Source organism: Oncorhynchus masou, chromosome 2 (assembly GCF_036934945.1).
Source record: "Oncorhynchus masou masou isolate Uvic2021 chromosome 2, UVic_Omas_1.1, whole genome shotgun sequence".
Lineage (NCBI taxonomy): Eukaryota > Metazoa > Chordata > Actinopteri > Salmoniformes > Salmonidae > Oncorhynchus > Oncorhynchus masou.
The window spans coordinates 20,934,222-20,953,423 of record NC_088213.1 but is presented as its reverse complement, the minus strand read 5'-3'; the positions used below and the strand labels follow the sequence as shown (position 1 = coordinate 20,953,423).

At 53.4% G+C, this 19,202-nt stretch overlaps 1 protein-coding gene across 1 annotated transcript in view; it reads left to right on the top strand.

The window, feature by feature from the left end:
- The first annotated feature begins 1,539 nt into the window (after positions 1 to 1,539).
- The window catches only part of LOC135552760 (unconventional myosin-Va-like), a 96,809-nt gene continuing 79,146 nt past the window's right edge, over positions 1,540 to 19,202 (top strand). The window contains exons 1-3 of the mRNA XM_064984588.1: positions 1,540 to 1,578; positions 2,241 to 2,558; positions 2,679 to 2,904. Coding sequence (XP_064840660.1) covers positions 1,540 to 1,578; positions 2,241 to 2,558; positions 2,679 to 2,904 — 583 coding nt within the window. The remainder of the gene's footprint in view (positions 1,579 to 2,240; positions 2,559 to 2,678; positions 2,905 to 19,202) is intronic.

Below are 19,202 nucleotides of genomic sequence, written 5' to 3'. Positions count from 1 at the left end.
CACCAATAACTATAATTCTGCTGTTGCCAGTACTAATAACTATAATTCTGCTGTTGCCAGCACCAATAACTATAATTCTGCTGTTGCCAGCACCAATAACTATAATTCTGCTGTTGTCAGCACCAATAACTATAATTCTGCTGTTGCCAGCACCAAAACCACAACTCAAAGGGTTAAGTTTAGGTCTAGCTTACAGCGTGACGTTATTCTGTTGGAATGAATGGCAGCTTATTCCTTTTCACTATAGAAAAATGTCTTGTCATTTTGACAGCATTAAAATGACATCTCTGCTGTCACGGGTTGGTGAACAGAGTGTATCTAGTCATCAGGCTGTAGTAGGCTCCAGTAGTCAGTCAGGTCTAGCCTAAAGGGCATTAGGGAGAGCACAGTCATTTAGTAACTCAGAGAAGAATACAGCATCTCTCAGCTCAAAGCTAAACACACTTTCCTCATGCTACTGATCAGGTCAGCTAGTAAGACAAACTGCTGGACCATTTCATAATTGTGTGACTGTGTTTTCCTCTGACGCTGATACGGGACATGTGCATTAGATTACCACGGTAACTCTGTTATGGTAATTGAGAGGAGAAGTCGTGTCCACAGTGCGATCTAGATGACATCCTGCTGCTCCACTCTCAAATACAGACGGACGGACGGAACACTTTCTGCAGGCACTAAATCACAATATGACACAGAAAATGTATACTACCAAGCCTTTCATTGTCTTCATAGTCAGGGCTACTGTGCTGTCGTAGTCACGTAAACACAGAAATAAACAAATGGCACATTGGATTCCTAATTTTAAAAATAAGTGGTGCTTTTCTTACCGAGGAGACAAAGTTAAATAAATTACTACCAGACAGATAGACACAGACAGAGTGTGTGTGTGTGAGTGAAGGAGTGTGTGAAGAGCTGGGCGATATGGACCAAAATTCATATCACAATAAATTGACTGAATTATCACCAGAACGACAAGTTTATAACATTATGTGCACCACAGTTATTTAAATAAAATATTTCCCTTAACTACTATTAGCAAACGTGTTTAATTTCAAACTTCATACTTCTCTAGTAGGGCCCTATAGGTTATTTATCATAATGAACAATATAAGCCAAATGTCCACATAAGTGGTTGGTTTGGTCCGTGTCTAATTTTTGGTTCTTCGTCCCAGCTCGTATGTGTGTTTGAGCGAGTTTTTGTCTGCCTCCATTCTCATGTGACTGAGGGGTGGTAGTCTGGACTGGGAGGGCGGGAGCTGGGCTGTTTGACTGAAATCTGGGTTGTTCAATGACAGGGTTGGACCAGAGCAAAGTAGAAGGCAGAGGGAGAGAGACAGAGTCCTGATCGCTGTCAGACACAATGGGAATATTTCATCTGTCCGCAGCGCTATAACCATCACTCTAATCGATTCACCTCCCTCTGCTGGCCAGGTGTGTGGCAGGAGTGTGTTGCAAGGTGTTTGTGTGTGTGGGGCTGGGAGGTGAAGAGGAGGGGGGCAAAGTTTAAGATAAGGCTCTGGGATCTGCTGAGGCGTGAAGATGAACGAGAATCAGGAGTTGGATTATATGTTTGTCAAAGTAAGTTCACTTCCTTTCATTTGGCTTGGTTTGGTTATTTCTCTATTGTGTTGTAGTAGGACGTTTCAGGCCTGTGTGTGAGAGCGTGGCCTGTCTCCAACTCACAGAGCTACTGGACAACATGGAGGTCAGACACACCCTGGTCTGCACTGATCTGGTGTCCTAACTAGTGTCCTAACTCCCCTGTCTCTCCTGTACCAGGAAGGGTTGTTTGTCTGTTGAACTCTGCATCCTAAATGGAACCCTGTATGGCACCCAAAGGGCTCTGATCAAAAGTAGTGTACTTTATAAGGAATAGGGTGCCATTTGGGATGCTACCACCATGAGTGTTCCAGTAGGCCTTGGTACTTCAGCCAACACAGGAACAACAGAGGGCTGCCCAACAAGACTGTTTCAGACAGTTAGGAGCACTATCTAGATTATCATACCTACATATCTTCCTTCTGTCATACCCCGTTATACGCTATTATACAATGGGAACTCTCTACTGTGCTGTCATAGTCAGGGCTACTGTACTGTCGTAGTCAGGGCCGCTGTGCTGTCGTAGTCAGGGCCGCTGTGCTGTCGTAGTCAGGGCTGCTGTACTGTCGTAGTCAGGGCCGCTGTACTGTCGTAGTCAGGGCCGCTGTGCTGTCGTAGTCAGGGCCGCTGTGCTGTCGTAGTCAGGGCCGCTGTGCTGTCGTAGTCAGGGCCGCTGTGCTGCCGGAGTCAGGGACGCTGTGCTGCCGGAGTCAGGGACGCTGTGCTGCCGGAGTCAGGGACGCTGTGCTGCCGGAGTCAGGGACGCTCTGCCGGAGTCAGGGACGCTGTGCTGCCGGAGTCTGCCGGAGGGGACGCTGTGCTGCCGGAGTCAGGGGCGCTGTGCTGCCGGAGTCAGGGGCTGTGCTGCCGGAGTCAGGGGCGCTGTGCTGCGCTGTGCTGCCGGAGTCAGGGGCGCTGTGCTGCCGGAGTCAGGGAGTCAGGGGCGCTGTGCTGCCGGAGTCAGGGGCGCTGTGCTGCCGGAGTCAGGGACGCTGTGCTGCCGGAGTCAGGGACGCTGTGCTGCCGGAGTCAGGGACGCTGTGCTGCCGGAGTCAGGGACGCTGTGCTGCCGGAGTCAGGGACGCTGTGCTGCCGGAGTCAGGGACGCTGTGCTGCCGGAGTCAGGGGTCGCTGTGCTGCCGGAGTCAGGGGCGCTGTGCTGCCGGAGTCAGGGGCGCTGTGCTGCCGGAGTCAGGGGCGCTGTGCTGCCGGAGTCAGGGGCGCTGTGCTGCCGGAGTCAGGGGCGCTGTGCTGCCGGAGTCAGGGACGCTGTGCTGCCGGAGTCATGGACGCTGTGCTGCCGGAGTCAGGGACGCTGTGCTGTCATACTGTACTCCTGTTTGCTAAATGTCTGCATGGTAACTAATGGGATTAGACAGAGAAGTTACTGTAAGACAGACACTCTATGGCTTGACACTGTCGGTATTGAGAGCAGAGAGGAAGGGGGGGATGGAGAGAGGAAAGGGGGGATGGAGAGAGGAAAGGGGGGATGGAGAGAGGAAGGGGGGATGGAGAGAGTGAGGGATGGGGTAATGAGATGGGCAGGGAAAGAGGGCGAACGAGCGCTCAAGGTAGTGTTTCCCAGGAAATCAGGGAATTTCATCAACATCGGTTTTCCCCAAGATTCCATCTGCCCCCCCCTCCTCTCTTCCTCCTGTGTCTCTGCTGAGGTGTGTACTGGGGAGCGTTAAACCAAAGATGTTTTAGAAACTCTGTGGTTAAACAGAAAAGCAGCAGTTTCTCACATGAGGCTCTGTCATGTGATGGACCGGATCATGTGATGAGGGGGCCGCAGTTACCGCGAGATTAGTTCTACTGCTCACAGTGTTGACTAGACTAATTACACACACACACACACACACACACACACACACACACACACACACACACACACACACACACACACACACACACACACACACACACACACACACACACACACACACACACACACACACAGTGAGCAGGGCTCCATTTTGGATGAATAAATTATAGTTTAATGGAGCAGAAACTGTTTCTGTTGAAGAATGAAGACATTGAAGAACATTATGAACTGGGTGGTTCGAGCCCTGAATTCTGATTGGCTTACAACTGTGGTATATCAGACCCTATACCATGGGTATGACAAAACCATTTATTTTTACTGCTCTAATTCCGTTGGTAACCAGTTTATAATAACAGTAAGGCACCTCGGGGGTTTGTGGTATATGGCCAATATTGTAGGATTTTAATGAATGTATTTGCAAATTATGGTCACCTACAAACAAGCAAGATTTCTGGCTCTCACAGACCTGTAATTTCTTCTTTAAGAGGCTCCTCTGTCCTCCACTCGTTACCTGTATTAATGGCACCTGTTTGAACTTGTTATCAGTTTAAAAGACAACTGTCCACTACCTCAAACAGTCACACTCCAAACTCCACTATGGCCAAGACCAAAGAGCTGTCAAAGGACACCAGACCTGCACCAGGCTGGGAAGACTGAATCTACAATAGGTAGGCAGCTTGGTTTGAAGAAATCAACTGTGGGAGCAATTATTAGGAAATGGAAGACATACAATACCACTGCTAATCTCCCTCTATCTGGAGCTCCACGCAACATCTCACCCCGTGGGGTCAAAATGATCACAAGAATAGTGAGCAAAAATCCCAGAACCACACAGGGGGACCTAGTGAATGACCTGCAGAGAGCTGGGACCAAAGTAACAAAGCCTACCATCAGTAACACACTATGCCGCCAGGGACTCAAATCCTGCAGTGCCAGACGTGTCCCCCTGCTTAAGCCAGTACATGTCCAGGCCAGTCTGAAGTTTGCTAGAGAGCATTTGGATGATCCAGAAGAAGAGGGCCGTTGATGCTCTCCATTTGAGCAGAGAGAGGCCTGGCCAGGGGTTGGAGGTTGTATTTACTGCTGCTCCACAGCCCTTCGGTGTTTCATCCTCCCCCTCAGCAGTAGTGAAGACACCAGGCCTGCAGGGTGAGGGCTGACTGCAGTTCAACTCTCCTCATCCTCCCCCTCAACAGTAGTGAAGACACCAGGCCTGCAGGATGAGGGCTGACTGCAGTTCAACTCTCCTCATCCTCCCCCTCAACAGTAGTGAAGACACCAGGCCTGCAGGGTGAGGGCTGACTGCAGTTCAACTCTCCTCATCCTCCCCCTCAACAGTAGTGAAGACACCAGGCCTGCAGGGTGAGGGCTGACTGCAGTTCAACTCTCCTCATCCTCCCCCTCAACAGTAGTGAAGACACCAGGCCTGCAGGATGAGGGCTGACTGCAGTTCAACTCTCCTCATCCTCCCCCTCAACAGTAGTGAAGACACCAGGCCTGCAGGATGAGGCCCGGCTGCAGTTCAACTCTCCTCATCCTCCCCCTCAACAGTAGTGAAGACACCAGGCCTGCAGGATGAGGGCTGACTGCAGTTCAACTCTCCTCATCCTCCCCCTCAACAGTAGTGAAGACACCAGGCCTGCAGGATGAGGGCTGACTGCAGTTCAACTCTCCTCATCCTCCCCCTCAACAGTAGTGAAGACACCAGGCCTGCAGGATGAGGGCTGACTGCAGTTCAACTCTCCTCATCCTCCCCTCAACAGTAGTGAAGACACCAGGCCTGCAGGGTGAGGGCTGACTGCAGTTCAACTCTCCTCATCCTCCCCTCAACAGTAGTGAAGACACCAGGCCTGCAGGATGAGGGCTGACTGCAGTTCAACTCTCCTCATCCTCCCCTCAGCAGTAGTGAAGACACCAGGCCTGCAGGATGAGGGCTGACTGCAGTTCAACTCTCCTCATCCTCCCCTCAGCAGTAGTGAAGACACCAGGCCTGCAGGATGAGGGCTGACTGCAGTTCAACTCTCCTCATCCTCCCCTCAACAGTAGTGAAGACACCAGGCCTGCAGGATGAGGGCTGACTGCAGTTCAACTCTCCTCATCCTCCCCCTCAACAGTAGTGAAGACACCAGGCCTGCAGGATGAGGGCTGACTGCAGTTCAACTCTCCTCATCCTCCCCCTCAACAGTAGTGAAGACACCAGGCCTGCAGGATGAGGGCTGACTGCAGTTCAACTCTCCTCATCCTCCCCTCAACAGTAGTGAAGACACCAGGCCTGCAGGATGAGGGCTGACTGCAGTTCAACTCTCCTCATCCTCCCCTCAACAGTAGTGAAGACACCAGGCCTGCAGGATGAGGGCTGACTGCAGTTCAACTCTCCTCATCCTCCCCTCAACAGTAGTGAAGACACCAGGCCTGCAGGATGAGGGCTGACTGCAGTTCAACTCTCCTCATCCTCCCCCTCAACAGTAGTGAAGACACCAGGCCTGCAGGGTGAGGGCTGACTGCAGTTCAACTCTCCTCATCCTCCCCTCAACAGTAGTGAAGACACCAGGCCTGCAGGGTGAGGGCTGACTGCAGTTCAACTCTCCTCATCCTCCCCCTCAACAGTAGTGAAGACACCAGGCCTGCAGGATGAGGGCTGACTGCAGTTCAACTCTCCTCATCCTCCCCTCAACAGTAGTGAAGACACCAGGCCTGCAGGGTGAGGGCTGGCTGCAGTTCAACTCTCCTCATCCTCCCCTCAACAGTAGTGAAGACACCAGGCCTGCAGGGTGAGGGCTGGCTGCAGTTCAACTCTCCTCATCCTCCCCTCAACAGTAGTGAAGACACCAGGCCTGCAGGATGAGGGCTGACTGCAGTTCAACTCTCCTCATCCTCCCCCTCAACAGTAGTGAAGACACCAGGCCTGCAGGATGAGGGCCGGCTGCAGTTCAACTCTCCTCATCCTCCCCCTCAACAGTAGTGAAGACACCAGGCCTGCAGGATGAGGGCTGGCTGCAGTTCAACTCTCCTCATCCTCCCCCTCAACAGTAGTGAAGACACCAGAGCTGCAGGATGAGGCCCTGCTGCAGTTCAACTCTCCTCATCCTCCCCCTCAACAGTAGTAAAGACACCAGGCCTGCAGGGTGAGGGCTGACTGCAGTTCAACTCTCCTCATCCTCCCCCTCAACAGTAGTGAAGACACCAGGCCTGCAGGATGAGGGCCGGCTGCAGTTCAACTCTCCTCATCCTCCCCCTCAACAGTAGTGAAGACACCAGGCCTGCAGGATGAGGGCTGACTGCAGTTCAACTCTCCTCATCCTCCCCCTCAACAGTAGTGAAGACACCAGGCCTGCAGGGTGAGGGCTGACTGCAGTTCAACTCTCCTCATCCTCCCCTCAACAGTAGTGAAGACACCAGGCCTGCAGGGTGAGGGCTGACTGCAGTTCAACTCTCCTCATCCTCCCCCTCAACAGTAGTGAAGACACCAGGCCTGCAGGGTGAGGGCTGACTGCAGTTCAACTCTCCTCATCCTCCCCCTCAACAGTAGTGAAGACACCAGGCCTGCAGGATGAGGGCTGGCTGCAGTTCAACTCTCCTCATCCTCCCCCTCAACAGTAGTGAAGACACCAGGCCTGCAGGATGAGGGCCGGCTGCAGTTCAAATCAAATCAAATCAAATTTATTTATATATCCCTTCGTACATCAGCTGATATCTCAAAGTGCTGTACAGAAACCCAGCCTAAAACCCCAAACAGCAAGCAATGCAGGTGTAGAAGCACGGTGGTTAGGAAAAACTCCCTAGAAAGGCCAAAACCTAGGAAGAAACCTAGAGAGGAACCAGACTATGTGGGGTGGCCAGTCCTCTTCTGGCTGTGCCGGGTAGAGATTATAACAGAACATGGCCAAGATGTTCAAATGTTCATAAATGACCAGCATGGTCGAATAATAATAAGGCAGAACAGTTGAAACTGGAGCAGCAGCACGGCCAGGTGGACTGGGGACAGCAAGGAGGAGTCATGTCAGGTAGTCCTAGGGCTCAGGTGGTCCTAGGGCTCAGGTCCTCCGAGAGAGAGAAAGAGTGAGAGAGAAGGAGAGAATTAGAGAACGCACAATTAGATTCACACAGGACACTGAATTGGACAGGAGAAGTACTCCAGATATAACAAACTGATCCCAGCCCCCCGACACATAAACTACTGCAGCATAAATACTGGAGGCTGAGACAGGAGGGGTCAGGAGACACTGTGGCCCCATCCGAGGACACCCCCGGACAGGGCCAAACAGGAAGGATATAACCCCACCCACTTTGCCAAAGCACAGCCCCCACACCACTAGAGGGATATCTTCAACCACCAACTTACCATCCTGACTCAGCCCCTGTAATAGGGTTAGAGGCAGAGAATCCCAGTTCAACTCTCCTCATCCTCCTCCTCCTCTCCTCCATCTGCAGTCACAGTCAGTGATCTGTAATGCTGAGTTGTGAAAGCTACATGGTGGATGTCTGGCCTGTCCTGCTTTGTCAGATCAGGAGAAATAAAGGAATGAAGGACAGAGGAAGAGTGAACAAGAGGGGAGAAGGAGAGGAGGTGAAAGAGGGGGAGAGATCTGACTGATGAAGTGAAAGCTCAGTTTTAGAGGGTTAATCTGCTTCTAATAATCCTGTTGGCTGTGAACAAATGTATTAACACCTCTGCTGTTACTTTCTACCCTCCTGTCCTCTCTTCTCCCCCTCCTTTCCTCTCTTCCCCCCCTCCTCCTGTCCTCTCTTCCCCCCCTCCTGTCCTCTCTTCCCCCCCTCCTGTCCTCCCCCTCCTGTCCTCCCCCCTCCTGTCCTCTCTCCCCCTCCTGTCCTCTCTCCCCCTCCTGTCCTCTCTTCTCCCCACTCCTGTCCTCTCTCCCCCTCCTGTCCTCTCTTCTCCCCACTCCTGTCCTCTCTCCCCCTCCTGTCCTCTCTTCCCCCTTCCCGTCCCCCCCCTCCTGTCCTCTCTTCTCCCCCTCCTGTCCTCCCCCCCTGTCCTCTCTTCTCCCCCTCCTGTCCTCTCTCTTCCCCCTCCTGTCCTCTCTTCTCCCCTCCTGTCCTCTCTTCTCCCCTCCTGTCCTCTCTTCTCCCCTCCTGTCCTCTCTTCTCCCCCTCCTGTCCTCTCCTCTCCCCCTCCTTTCCTCTCTTCTCCCCCCCCTCCTTCCTCTCTTCCCCCCCTCCTGTCCTCTCTTCCCCCCTCCTGTCCCTCTCTCTTCCCCCTCCTGTCCTCCCCCCCTCCTGTCCTCCCCCCTCCCCTGTCCTCTCTTCTCCCCCTCCTGTCCTCTCTTCTCCCCCTCCTGTCCTCTCTCCCCCTCCTGTCCTCTCCTTCTCCCCACTCCTGTCCTCTCTCCCCCTCCTGTCCTCTCTTCCCCCTTCCTGTCCCCCTCCTGTCCTCTCTTTCTCCCCCTCCTGTCCTCCCCCCCTGTCCTCTCTCTTCTCCCCCTCCTGTCCTCTCTTCCCCCCTCCTGTCCTCTCTTCCCCCCCCCTGTCCTCTCTTCTCCCCTCCTGTCCTCTCTTCTCCTGTCCTCTCTTCTCCCCCTCCTGTCCTCTCTTCTCCCCCCTCCTGTCCTCTCCTCTCCCCCTCCTTTCCTCTCTTCTCCCCCTCCTGTCCTCTCTTCCCCCCTCCTGTCCTCTCTTCCCCCCACTCCTGTCCTCTCTTCTCCCCCTCCTGTCCTCTCTTCTCCCCCCTCCTGTCCTCTCTTCTCTCCCCCTACTGTCCTCTCTTCTCTCCCCCTGTCCTCTCTTCCCCCCCTCCTGTCCTCTCTTCCCCCCCCTCCTGTCCTCTCTTCCCCCTCCTGTCCTCTCTTCCCCCTCCTGTCCTCTCTTCTTCCCCCTCCTGTCCTCTCTTCCCCCCCTCCTGTCCTCTCTTCTCCCCCTCCAGTCCTCTCTTCTCTCCCCCTTCCTGTCCTCTCTTCTCTCCCCCTGTCCCATCTCCTGTCCTCTCTTCTCTCCCCCTCCTGTCCTCTCTTCTCTCCCCCTCCTGTCCTCTCTTCTCTCCCCCTCCTGTCCTCTCTTCCCTCCCCCTCCTGTCCTCTCTTCTCTCCCCCTCCTGTCCTCTCTTCCCTCCCCCTCCTGTCCTCCCTTCCCCCCCTGCCCTCTCTCCCCCTCCTGTCCTCTCTTCCCCCCCTCCTGTCCTCTCTTCTCCCCCCCCTGTCCTCTCTTCTCCCCCTCCTGTCCTCTCATCCCCCCTCCTGTCCCCCTCCCCCTCCTGTCCTCTCTTCTCCCCCTCCCTGTCCTCTCTTCTCCCCCTCCTGTCCTCTCTCTTCTCCCCCTCCTGTCCTCTCTTCTCCCCCTCCTGTCCTCTCTTCTCCCCCCCTCCTGTCCTCTCTTCTCCCCCCTCCTGTCCTCTCTCGTCTCCCCCCCTGTCCTCTCTTCTCCCCCCCCTGTCCCTTCTCTCCCCCCCCATCCTGTCCTCTCTTCTCCCCCTCCTGTCCTCTTTCCCCCCCTCCCCCTATCCTCTCTCCTCTCTTCTGGGTCTGCCTCACTAGCTCCTCGCCCCGGGTACACTGAACCAGTAGCATCTCTCAGAGCCTTTCAGTATTCACTGCTGTGAAAGGACTGGTATAACCAATAAGTGTGTGTGTGTGTGTGTGTGTGTGTGTGTGTGTGTGTGTGTGTGTGTGTGTGTGTGTGTGTGAGAGAGAGAGATAGAGAGAGTGGATGTGTAGTTCTCTGTGTAAGGATTAGATTAGAGGTAAATCCAGAGTTAATACAGTGTTGATCTTTAGTCTCTTAGTCAGTCCTGGATTAATGGGCCGGCCTGAGTTGCTACTGGCCTTTCCCTGCTACCAAACACGTATACACTACTCTAATACAACTAACCACTGGGGTGGGAGTTCGCCTATTGGTTCAAATCCCAGGTCAGAAGGTTGCTGGTGTTCTTACTGGTTGCTCTGGGCCCCTGAGGATGGCACTGAAGTACTAAACATCTCCAGGAGTAGACCTGCAGTGTGTAACAGTTTGTCAGGATCATATTGAACGCTTGCCTCAGGCATATGTTAGCTCTACAGTAGCCCACTGAGCTAAAGCCTCAAGCAAGGTTACATCACACTCTGCTGCTTGCTGCAGACCCCTCTGTCCTCTCACCCTCTTACACACATCCCTGTAGCTCTTCCTCTCCCCCCTTACACACATCCCTGTAGCTCTTCCTCTCCCCCTCTTACACACATCCCTGTAGCTCTTCCTCTCCCCCTCTTACACACATCCCTGTAGCTCTTCCTCTTCCCCCCTTACACACATCCCTGTAGCTCTTCCTCTCCCCCTCTTACACACATCCCTGTAGCTCTTCCTCTCCCCCTCTTACACACATCCCTGTAGCTCTTCCTCTTCCCCTCTTACACACATCCCTGTAGCTCTTCCTCTCCCCTCTTACACACATCCCTGTAGCTCTTCCTCTCCCCCTCTTACACACATCCCTGTAGCTCTTCCTCTCCCCCTCTTACACACATCCCTGTAGCTCTTCCTCTTACACACATCCCTGTAGCTCTTCCTCTCTCCCTCTTACACACATCCCTGTAGCTCTTCCTCTCCCCCTTACACACATCCCTGTAGCTCTTCCTCTCCCCCTCTTACACACATCCCTGTAGCTCTTCCTCTCACCCTCTTACACACATCCCTGTAGCTCTTCCTCTCCCCGCTTACACACATCCCTGTAGCTCTTCCTCTCCCCCTCTTACACACATCCCTGTATCTCTTCCTCTCACCCTCTTACACACGTCCCTGTAGCTCTTCCTCTCCCCCTCTTACACACATCCCTGTAGCTCGTCCTCTCCCACTCTTACACACATCCCTGTAGCTCTTCCTCTCCCCCTCTTACACACATCCCTGTAGCTCTTCCTCTCCCCCTCTTACACACATCCCTGTAGCTCTTCCTCTCCCCCCCTTACACACATCCCTGTAGCTCTTCCTTTCCCCCCTTACACACATCCCTGTAGCGCTTCCTCTCCCCCTCTTACACACATCCCTGTAGCTCTTCCTCTCCCCCCCTTACACACATCCCTGTAGCTCTTCCTTTCCCCCCTTACACACATCCCTGTAGCTCTTCCTCTTACACAGATCCCTGTAGCTCTTCCTCTCCCCCTCTTACACACATCCCTGTAGCTCTTCCTCTCTCCCTCTTACACACATCCCTGTAGCTCTTCCTCTCCCCCCCCTTACACACATCCTTGTAGCTCTTCCTTTCCCCCCCTTACACACATCCCTGTAGCTCTTCCTCTCCCCCTCTTACACAGATCCCTATAGCTCTTCCTCTCCCCCTCTTACACACATCCCTGTAGCTCTTCCTCTCCCCCCTTACACACATCCCTGTAGCTTTTCCTCTCCCCCTCTTACACACATCCCTGTAGCAATTCCTCTCCCCCTCTTACACACATCCCCGTAGCTCTTCCTCTCCCCCTTACACACATCCCTGTAGCCCTTCCTCTCCCCCTCTTACACACATCCCTGTAGCTCTTCCTCTCCCCCTCTTACACACATCCCTGTAGCTCTTCCTCTTCCCCTCTTACACACATCCCTGTAGCTCTTCCTCTCCCCCTCTTACACACATCCCTGTAGCTCTTCCTCTCCCCCTCTTACACACATCCCTGTAGCTCTTCCTCTCCCCCTCTTACACACATCCCTGTAGCTCTTCCTCTTACACAGATCCCTGTAGCTCTTCCTCTCCCTGCTTACACACATCCCTGTAGCTCTTCCTCTCTCCCTCTTACACACATCCCTGTAGATCTTCCTCTCCCCCCTTACACACATCCCTGTAGCTCTTCCTCTCCCCCTTACACACATCCCTGGAGCTCTTCCTCCCCTTACACATCCCTGTAGCTCTTCCTCTCCCCCTCTTACACACATCCCTGTAGCTCTTCCTCTCCCCGCTTACACACATCCCTGTAGCTCTTCCTCTCCCCCTCTTACACACATCCCTGTAGCTCTTCCTCTCCCCCTCTTACACACATCCCTGTAGCTCTTCCTCTCACCCTCTTACACACATCCCTGTAGCTCTTCCTCTCCCCCTTACACACATCCCTGTAGCTCTTCCTCTCCCCCTTACACACATCCCTGTAGCTCTTCCTTTCCCCCCTTACACACATCCCTGTAGCTCTTCCTCTCCCCCTCTTACACACATCCCTGTAGCTCTTCCTCTCCCCCTCTTAAACACATCCCTGTAGCTCTTCCTCTTACACAGATCCCTGTAGCTCTTCCTCTCCCCCTCTTACACACATCCCTGTAGCTCTTCCTCTCTCCCTCTTACACACATCCCTGTAGCTCTTCCTCTCTCCCCCCTTACACACATCCCTGTAGCTCTTCCTCTTACACACGTCCATGTAGCTCTTCCTCTCCCCCTCTTACACACATCCCTGTAGCTCTTCCTCTCCCCCTCTTACACACATCCCTGTAGCTCTTCCTCTCCCCGCTTACACACATCCTTGTAGCTCTTCCTCTCCCCCTCTTACACACATCCCTGTAGCTCTTCCTCTCCCTCTTACACACATTCCTGTAGCTCTTCCTCTCCCCGCTTACACAGATCCCTGTTGCTCTTCCTCTCCCCCCTTACACACATCCCTGTAGCTCTTCCTCTCCCCCTCTTACACACATCCCTGTAGCTCTTCCTCTCCCCGCTTACACAGATCCCTGTTGCTCTTCCTCTCCCCCCTTACACACATCCCTGTAGCTCTTCCTCTCCCCCTCTTACACACATCCCTGTAGCTCTTCCTCTCCCCCTCTTACACACATCCCTGTAGCTCTTCCTCTCCCCGCTTACACAGATCCCCGTTGCTCTTCCTCTCCCCCCTTACACACATCCCTGTAGCTCTTCCTCTCCCCCTCTTACACACATCCCTGTAGCACTTCCTCTCCCCCTCTTACACACATCCCTGTAGCTCTTCCTCTCACCCTCTTACACACATCAATGTAGCTCTTCCTCTCCCCCTCTTACACACATCCCTGTAGCTCTTCCTCTCCCCCTCTTACACACATTCCTGTAGCTCTTCCTCTCCCCGCTTACACACGTCCTTGTAGCTCTTCCTCTCCCCCTCTTACACACATCCCTGAAGCTCTTCCTCTCCTTCTTACACACATCCCTGTAGCTCTTCCTCTCCCCGCTTACACAGATCCCTGTTGCTCTTCCTCTCCCCCCTTACACACATCCCTGTAGCTCTTCCTCTCCCCCTCTTACACACATCCCTGTAGCTCTTCCTCTCCCCCTCTTACACACATCCCTGTAGCTCTTCCTCTCACCCTCTTACACATGTCCCTGTAGCTCTTCCTCTCCACCTCTTACACACGCCCCTGTAGCTCTTCCTCTCCCCCTCTTACACACGTCCCTGTAGCTCTTCCTCTCCCCCTCTTACACAAATCCCTGTAGCTCTTCCTCTCCCCCTCTTACACACATCCCTGTAGCTCTTCCTCTCCCCCTCTTACACACATCCCTGTATCTCTTCCTCTCACCCTCTTACACACATCCCTGTAGCTCTTCCTCTTACACAGATCCCTGTAGCTCTTCCTCTCACCCTCTTACACACATCCCTGTAGCTCTTCCTCTCACCCTCTTACACACATCCCTGTAGCTCTTCCTCTCACCCTCTTACACACATCCCTGTAGCTCTTCCTCTCCCCCTCTTACACACGTCCCTGTAGCTCTTCCTCTCACCCTCTTACACACGTCCCTGTAGCTCTTCCTCTCCACCTCTTACACACGTCCCTGTAGCTCTTCCTCTCCCCCTCTTACACACATCCCTGTAGCTCTTCCTCTCCCCTCTTACACAAATCCCTGTAGCTCTTCCTCTCCCCCTCTTACACAGATCCCTGTAGCTCTTCCTCTCCCCCTCTTACACACATCCCTGTACCTCTTCCTCTCACCCTCTTACACACATCCCTGTAGCTCTTCCTCTCCCCGCTTACACAGATCCCTGTTGCTCTTCCTCTCCCCCCTTACACACATCCCTGTAGCTCTTCCTCTCCCCCTCTTACACACATCCCTGTAGCTCTTCCTCTCCCCCTCTTACACACATCCCTGTAGCTCTTCCTCTCACCCTCTTACACACGTCCCTGTAGCTCTTCCTCTCCACCTCTTACACACGTCCCTGTAGCTCTTCCTCTCCCCCTCTTACACACATCCCTGTAGCTCTTCCTCTCCCCCTCTTACACAAATCCCTGTAGCTCTTCCTCTCCCCCTCTTACACACATCCATGTAGCTCTTCCTCTTACACACATCCCTGTAGCTCTTCCTCTCACCCTCTTACACACATCCCTGTAGCTCTTCCTCTTACACAGATCCCTGTAGCTCTTCCTCTCACCCTCTTACACACATCCCTGTAGCTCTTCCTCTCACCCTCTTACACACATCCCTGTAGCTCTTCCTCTCCCCCTCTTACACACATCCCTGTAGCTCTTCCTCTCCCCCTCTTACACACATCCCTGTAGCTCTTTCTCTCCCGCTTACACACATCCCTGTAGCTCTTCCTCTCACCCTCTTACACACATCCCTGTAGCTCTGCCTCTCACCCTCTTACACACATCCCTGTAGCTCTTCCTCTCCCCCTCTTACACACATCCCTGTAGCTCTTCCTCTCACCCTCTTACACACATCCCTGTAGCTCTTCCTCTTACACAGATCCCTGTAGCTCTTCCTCTCACCCTCTTACACACATCCTTGTAGCTCTTCCTCTCACCCTCTTACACAGATCCCTGTAGCTCTTCCTCTCCCCCTCTTACACACATCCCTGTAGCTCTTCCTCTCCCCCTCTTACACACATCCCTGTAGCTCTTCCTCTCCCCCTCTTACACACATCCCTGTAGCTCTTCCTCTTACACAGATCCCTGTAGCTCTTCCTCTCCCCGTCTTACACACATCCCTGTAGCTCTTCCTCCTACACAGATCCCTGTAGCTCTTCCTCTCCCCGCTTACACACATCCCTGTAGCTCTTCCGCTGTCCCTCTTACAAACATCCCTGTAGCTCTTCCTCTCCCCCTCTTACACACATCCCTGTAGCTCTTCCTCTCACCCACTTACACACATCCCTGTAGCTCTTCCTCTTACACACATCCCTGTAGCTCTTCCTCTCCCCCTCTTACACACATCCCTTTAGCTCTTCCTCTCACCCTCTTACACACATCCCTGTAGCTCTTCCTCTCCCCCTCTTACACACGTCCCTGTATCTCTTCCTCTCACCCTCTTACACACGTCCCTGTAGCTCTTCCTCTCCCCCTCTTACACACATCCCTGTAGCTCTTCCTCTCCCCCTCTTACACACATCCCTGTAGCTCTTCCTCAACCCCTCTAACACACATCCCTGTAGCTCTTCCTCTTACACACATCCCTGTAGCTCTTCCTCTCTCCCTCTTACACACATCCCTGTAGCGCTTCCTCTTACACACATCCCTGTAGCTCTTCCTCTCCCTCTTACACACATCCCTGTAGCACTTCCTCTCCCCCTCTTACACACATCCCTGTAGCTCTTCCTCTCCCCCTCTTACACACATCCCTGTAGCTCTTCCTCTCACCCTCTTACACACATCCCTGTAGCTCTTCCTCTCACACTCTTACACACATCCCTGTAGCTCTCCCTCTCACACTCTTACACACATCCCTGTAGCTCTTCCTCTCCCCCTCTTACACACATCTCTGTAGCTCTTCCTCTCCCCCTCTTACACACATCTCTGTAGCTCTTCCTCTCCCCCTCTTACACACAACCCTGTAGCTCTTCCTCTCACCCTCTTACACACATCCCTGTAGCTCTGCCTCTCACCCTCTTACACACATCCTTGTAGCTCTTCCTCTCCCCCTCTTACACACATCCCTGTATCTCTTCCTCTCACCCGCTTACACACATCCCTGTAGCTCTTCCTCGCTCCCTCTTACACAAATCCCTGTAGCTCTTCCTCTCCCCCCTTACACACATCCCTGTAGCTCTTCCTCTCACCCTCTTACACACATCCCTGTAGCTCTTCCTCTCACCCACTTACACACATCCCTGTAGCTCTTCCTCTCCCCGCTTACACACATCCCTGTAGCTCTTCCTCTCCCCCTCTTACACACATCCCTTTAGCTCTTCCTCTCACCCTCTTACACACATCCCTGTAGCTCTTCCTCTCACCCTCTTACACACGTCCCTGTATCTCTTCCTCTCACCCTCTTACACACGTCCCTGTAGCTCTTCCTCTCCCCCTCTTACACACATCCCTGTAGCTCTTCCTCTCCCCCCCCTTACATACATCCCTGTAGCTCTTCCTTTCCCCCCCTTACACACATCCCTGTAGCTCTTCCTCTCCCCCTCTTACACACATCCCTGTAGCTCTTCCTCTACCCCTCTTACACACATCCCTGTAGCTCTTCCTCTTACACAGATCCCTGTAGCTCTTCCTCTCCCCGCTTACACACATCCCTGTAGCTCTTCCTCTCTCCCTCTTACACACATCCCTGTAGCTCTTCCTCTCCCTCTTACACACATCCCTGTAGCTCTTCCTCTCCCCCTCTTACACACATCCCTGTAGCTCTTCCTCTCCCCGCTTACACACATCCCTGTAGCTCTTCCTCTTACACACATCCCTGTAGCACTTCCTCTCCCTCTTACACACATCCCTGTAGCACTTCCTCTCCCTCTTACACACATCCCTGTAGCTCTTCCTCTCCCCGCTTACACAGATCCCTGTAGCTCTTCCTCTCACCCTCTTACACACATCCCTGTAGCTCTTCCTCTCCCCCTCTTACACAGATCCCTGTAGCTCTTCCTCTCCCCCTCTTACACACATCCCTGTAGCTCTTCCTCTCCCCCTCTTACACACATCCCTGTAGCTCTTCATCTCCCCCTCTTACACACAACCCTGTAGCGCTTCCTCTCACCCTCTTACACACATCCCTGTAGCTCTGCCTCTCACCCTCTTACACACATCCCTGTAGCTCTTCCTCTCACCCTCTTACACACATCCCTGAAGCTCTTCCTCTCCTTCTTACACACATCCCTGTAGCTCTTCCTCTCCCCGCTTACACAGATCCCTGTTGCTCTTCCTCTCCCCCCCTTACACACATCCCTGTAGCCCTTCCTCTCCCCCTCTTACACACATCCCTGTAGCTCTTCCTCTCCCCTCTTACACACACATCCCTGTAGCTCTTCCTCTCACCCTCTTACACACGTCCCTGTAGCTCTTCCTCTCCACCTCTTACACACGCCCCTGTAGCTCTTCCTCTCCCCCTCTTACACACGTCCCTGTAGCTCTTCCTCTCCCCCTCTTACACAAATCCCTGTAGCTCTTCCTCTCCCCCTCTTACACACATCCCTTTAGCTCTTCCTCTCCCCCTCTTACACACATCCCTGTATCTCTTCCTCTCACCCTCTTACACACATCCCTGTAGCTCTTCCTCTTACACAGATCCCTGTAGCTCTTCCTCCTCACCCTCTCTTACACACATCCCTGTAGCTCTTACACACATCCCTGTAGCTCTTCCTCTCACCCTCTTACACACATCCCTGTAGCTCTTCCTCTCACCCTCTTACACACATCCCTGTAGCTCTTCCTCTCCCCCTCTTACACACATCCCTGTAGCTCTTCCTCTCCCCCTCTTACACACGTCCCTGTAGCTCTTCCTCTCACCCTCTTACACACGTCCCTGTAGCTCTTCCTCTCACCCTCTTACACACGTCCCTGTAGCTCTTCCTCTCCACCTCTTACACACGTCCCTGTAGCTCTTCCTCTCCCCCTCTTACACACATCCCTGTAGCTCTTCCTCTCCCCCTCTTACACACATCCCTGTAGCTCTTCCCCTCTCTTACCCATCCCTCTTACACACATCCCTGTAGCTCTTCCTCTCCCCTCTTACACACATCCCTGTAGCTCTTCCTCTCACCCTCTTACACACATCCTTGTAGCTCTTCCTCTCACCCTCTTACACACATCCCTGTAGCTCTTCCTCTCACCCTCTTACACACATCCCTTCCTCTTACACAGATCCCTGTAGCTCTTCCTCTCACCCTCTTACACACATCCCTGTAGCTCTTCCTCTCACCCTCTTACACACATCCCTGTAGCTCTTCCTCTCCCCCTCTTACACACATCCCTGTAGCTCTTCCTCTCCCCCTCTTACACACATCCCTGTAGCTCTTCCTCTCACCCTCTTACACACATCCCTGTAGCTCTTCCTCTCCCCTCTTACACACATCCCTGTAGCTCTTCCTCTCCCCTCTTACACACATCCCTGTAGCTCTTCCTCTCCCCTCTTACACACATCCCTGTAGCTCTTCCTCTCCCCTCTTACACACATCCCTGTAGCTCTTCCTCTCCCCTCTTACACACATCCCTGTAGCTCTTCCTCTCACACATCCCTCTCTTCCTCTCCCCTCTTACACACATCCCTTTAGCTCTTCCTCTCCCCCTTCTTACACATCCCTGTAGCTCTTCCTCTCCCCCACTTACACACATCCCTGTAGCTCTTCCTCTCTCCCCCTTCTACACACACATCCCTGTAGCTCTTCCTCTCCCACAGATCCCTTACACACATCCCTGTCCCCCTCTTAGCCCTGTAGCTCTTCCTCTCACCCTCTTACACACATCCCTGTAGCTCTTCCTCTCCCCCTCTTACACACATCCCTGTAGCTCTTCCTCTCCCCCTCTTACACATATCTCTGTAGCTCTTCCTCTCCCCCTCTTACACACATCCCTGTAGCTCTTCCTCTCCCCCTCTTACACACATCCCTGTAGCTCTTCCTCTCCCCCTCTTACACACATCCCTGTAGATCTTCCTCTCCCCCCCTTCTACACATCCCTGTAGCTCTTCCTCTCACCCTCTTACACA